Raw genomic sequence first — 3,441 nt, forward strand, 5'->3', positions numbered from 1 at the left:
GTTGGGATGGGAGGGCATGGGGTGGGATCGGGCACCCCCGGCACAGGGACGGGGCCGGCTCTCACCCCCCAGAACTCCGCGGCCGGCTCAGCGCCCCCATCCCGTGCCCATCCCGTGCCCATCCCGTGCCAGCTCCCGGCCGTGGCTCTCGGGAAGGAGGGAGCTCGGGGTTGTGCTGCCGTGCGGGTTTGAGCGTGAAACGCGGCTCGTTCGGTTGGTGAGGAAATCCACGATTTTCTCCAGAGGTTCCTGTCACTTTTTAAATGGGAGCCGGAGGAGGAGAGGGGGGTGCCAGTTTCACTTCGGCCGCCTGTCCCATCTTCCTCATCCCGATTTCCTTCCCCAGCCCCTCCGAGAAGTCAGGGCTGATGTTCCTCCGCCCAAAACACATTTTTTGTTATTATTTTTTCGCTTGCGAGCTTTGCCGGGTTCTCGGCTGCTGCCGAGAGAAGTTTTCCAGCAGCTCCAAGAGAGCTGTGCAGCTGGGAGGGGAACAGGGAGGGCGGTGGGAGCCAAAGCTCTGTTTGGATAAAGAGAGGAGAAGGGAAAGCTGCCTGCTCCGGCGGGACTCCGGGCTCTGCAGGGCTCCTTCGGGCTTCCCCCCCAGCCCCACAACTCGGGCTGCCAACATCCCAAACGCCAAAGCAGCGCTGTTCCCCGCAACATTCCCAAAAAGGGCTGGGGATGAGTGTTTTCCAGGAAATAAGGGAAGGGGGGTGTGGGAAACCCTTTCTGTGCTACATTTGGGTTTATTTGAGTAAGATTGAGGCCCCGTCTCATGCTCCGTCTCTCAGATTCCCAGCAAAAACTATAGACAAAGCAGTGGGAAATTTGAAGTATCTTAACTTAAATCTCATCACTTAAATCTCCTAACTGGGGGATTTTTGGGACGTGGCCCAAAGCCCAGCCCAGCAATTCCAGCAGTGGCCGCCCCTCGTGTCCCATCCTCTCCCCAGCCGGCGTGGGAGAGAGCTGGGACCGGGACAGGCAGCAGCTCCCTGCCCTCCTCCCTTTGGGAATTAAAAATAGTGGGGTTTATTCCTGTGCTCTGTAATGGGAGGGCACCAAACCCCACCGGAGCTGCTCCCCCAGCGAGGCTGAACCCGTGCCTCAGTTTCCCCACGGAAAATGGGGCTGGTGTGTGGCTGGGCTTGGAGGGCCTGGCTGCTGCTTTCGGAGGAGGTGAGGAGAAGGAAGCTGGGGTGGTGCCACCCCTTATCTGCAGTTATTCCTGGAATCTGATTCCGGGCTATATTTAATGGCACTGATTAAATACCTCGGGGTGATAGTGCCGGGCGCTCCCGGGGGACAGAGGTGGCCGGGCAGGGTGACCTGATCCCATCAAACTCCAGCAGCGATTCCCAGCCCAGAACTCCACCTTTTCTCTTCTTTTGTCTTTTCAATAACTTCATCTTCCCTCAAGCCCAGCCCCGGGGTCGCAGCACGAGGAACCCAAACAAGCCTATAAAATCATAAAGCCCTGAGCCCTGTTATTCCACTCCCTGAGTAAATAACTTCGTTGGGGAAGATAACTCCATCCAAGCTTTCCCCCTGACAACATTTGGCTTGGCGAGGTGGCCCAACCCTTGACATTTTTGTTCAGCCTCAATCCCTGTCTGCAGCAACTTCAGATTTTAATTTTTTGTTCTGTTGTCATCCAGGCTTAAGTGCTCAGTGGCTGCTCCCTGTGCTGCAGTCAAACCCAGCCACATTGTTTAGGAAAAAAATAATCTTAGAAAGTCTGTCTGCCTTGGATTGAGCCAAGGAATGGCTTTTTCTGCGCTGCCCGGGGGGCTGGGATGGCTCAGACAAACCCTGACGTGCCACAGCCCTTCCAGCTCCTCTGCTCCTGCTCCTGCTGCAGCCCAGCTCCGGCTGCAGAGCATGGCTGCATTTGGGGTGATGGAACTGCACCTCCCTGTCCCACGAATCACAGAGTCATGGAGAGGTTTGGGTTAGCAGGGAGCTCAAAGCCCACCCAGTGCCACCCCGGCCATGGCAGGGACCCCTCCCACTGTCCCAGGCTGCTCCCAGCCCCAATGTCCAGCCTGGCCTTGGGCACTGCCAGGGATCCAGGGACAGCCACAACTCTCATGTGCCAGCTGCTTCTCCAGGGTGGGTTCCAGGGGATTTAGGCCACAGTTTTGGGACCTGGGTGGGAGCAACGCTCCTGGGAGCCTTCCAGGATTAAGGCTGAGCCAGCAATGAGGGACTGGGCTGGGGAGGGCGTGATGCTTTGGCTTCATGCTGGTGTCCATCCCCAGAAACACCTGAGAGGAGGCTCTGGATGTTGGTCCTCAGCTCTGTCCCTTCCCAAGTTCCCTCTGGTGTGGCTGTGGAGGAGCTCCAGCTCTCGAGGTCTCACAGGGTCTGTTCACCAGGTCTTCTCTTCCCCAGGGCCACCGCCCCAAGGAGAACGAGTGACCCCACACTGGCTCCTGGGGGGCCGTGTCCGCAGAGCCGTCAGCCTGGAGGAACAGGTAAGGGCAGAGCTGCTCCCTCCTCCCTCCCTCCCTCCTCTGCCTGGAGGTCTTCCTGGTGGGATGAGGATGGCGGTGCTGAGCTTACAGGATCCGTGAGCGAGATGTGGAGTTCGCAGGATCCATGAGGAGCATGTGGAGGGTCAGGATCCATGAGCAGAGTGTGGAGGGTCAGGATCCATGAGCAGGGTATGGAGTTTGCAGGATCCATGAGCAGGGTGTGGAGGGTCAGGATCCATGAGCAGGGTGTGGAGGGTCAGGATCCGCCACCGTACGCAGGTGATGAACAGGGAAAGCAGAGGATGCAGTAGTGAGTTAATTAACACGGTGTTAATGACTGCTGGGCAGGAATGACTGCTGGCCAGGACTTCCAGGAGCTGCAGGGTGAGTGAAGGGAGCTGGGGAGCTTGGAGAGAGGAGCTGGAGGTGGTCTGTCAGCTCCTGGTTTGGCCAGGAGAGCAGGACCAGCTAAGGGAAAGCGCTGCTGGATTTGGGAGCAGTGGCCTTGGGCAGAGGCCTGCAAGGAGCAGAGGGCATCCCTTCCCAGATGTCACCCCCTCCCTGCCACCCCCACTGTCTCACATGCCTGGGTGAGGTGCCTGTGGCCACCCTGGCCGGGCTTTGGCCCCTTGCCCAGCTCTGGGCTCAGCCAGAGCCGCAGCTGCCCCTTGGCCGGGAGGGGCTGGGGGCTCCTTTGGGCACATCCAGTCCCTTCCCAGCACGGTTGTAGGCGGTTCTGAGGAGCTGCTCTGCTTTGAGCTGAGCTGAGAAGACCCTGCTGGGCGGGGACTCTGGTGGCATCTCACCCGAGATGGTCCAGGTGAGCCCTCCTCGCTCCAGGCAGGAGATGCCCGAGGCGGGGCCGGCTGTGCCTGGGAGAGGGGTTTGTGCTGCCCTGGCCCCTCCGGTGCCTTTTCCAGGGGAATCTGGGCTGCCTGCTCCTGCAGGAGCTGGAAGAGCC

General features: G+C 59.3%; 1 protein-coding gene across 1 annotated transcript in view; it reads left to right on the forward strand.

Moving 5' to 3' along the window:
- Positions 1-2,042: 2,042 nt before the first annotated feature.
- Positions 2,043-3,441, forward strand: part of ADAM33 (ADAM metallopeptidase domain 33) — a 25,382-nt gene continuing 23,983 nt past the window's right edge. The window contains exon 1 of the mRNA XM_017730712.1: positions 2,043-2,480. Within this exon, the coding sequence (XP_017586201.1) occupies positions 2,205-2,480 (276 nt within the window). The 5' untranslated portion in view covers positions 2,043-2,204. The remainder of the gene's footprint in view (positions 2,481-3,441) is intronic.

Source organism: Corvus brachyrhynchos, unplaced genomic scaffold (genome assembly GCF_000691975.1).
Source record: "Corvus brachyrhynchos isolate BGI_N302 unplaced genomic scaffold, ASM69197v1 scaffold910, whole genome shotgun sequence".
Lineage (NCBI taxonomy): Eukaryota > Metazoa > Chordata > Aves > Passeriformes > Corvidae > Corvus > Corvus brachyrhynchos.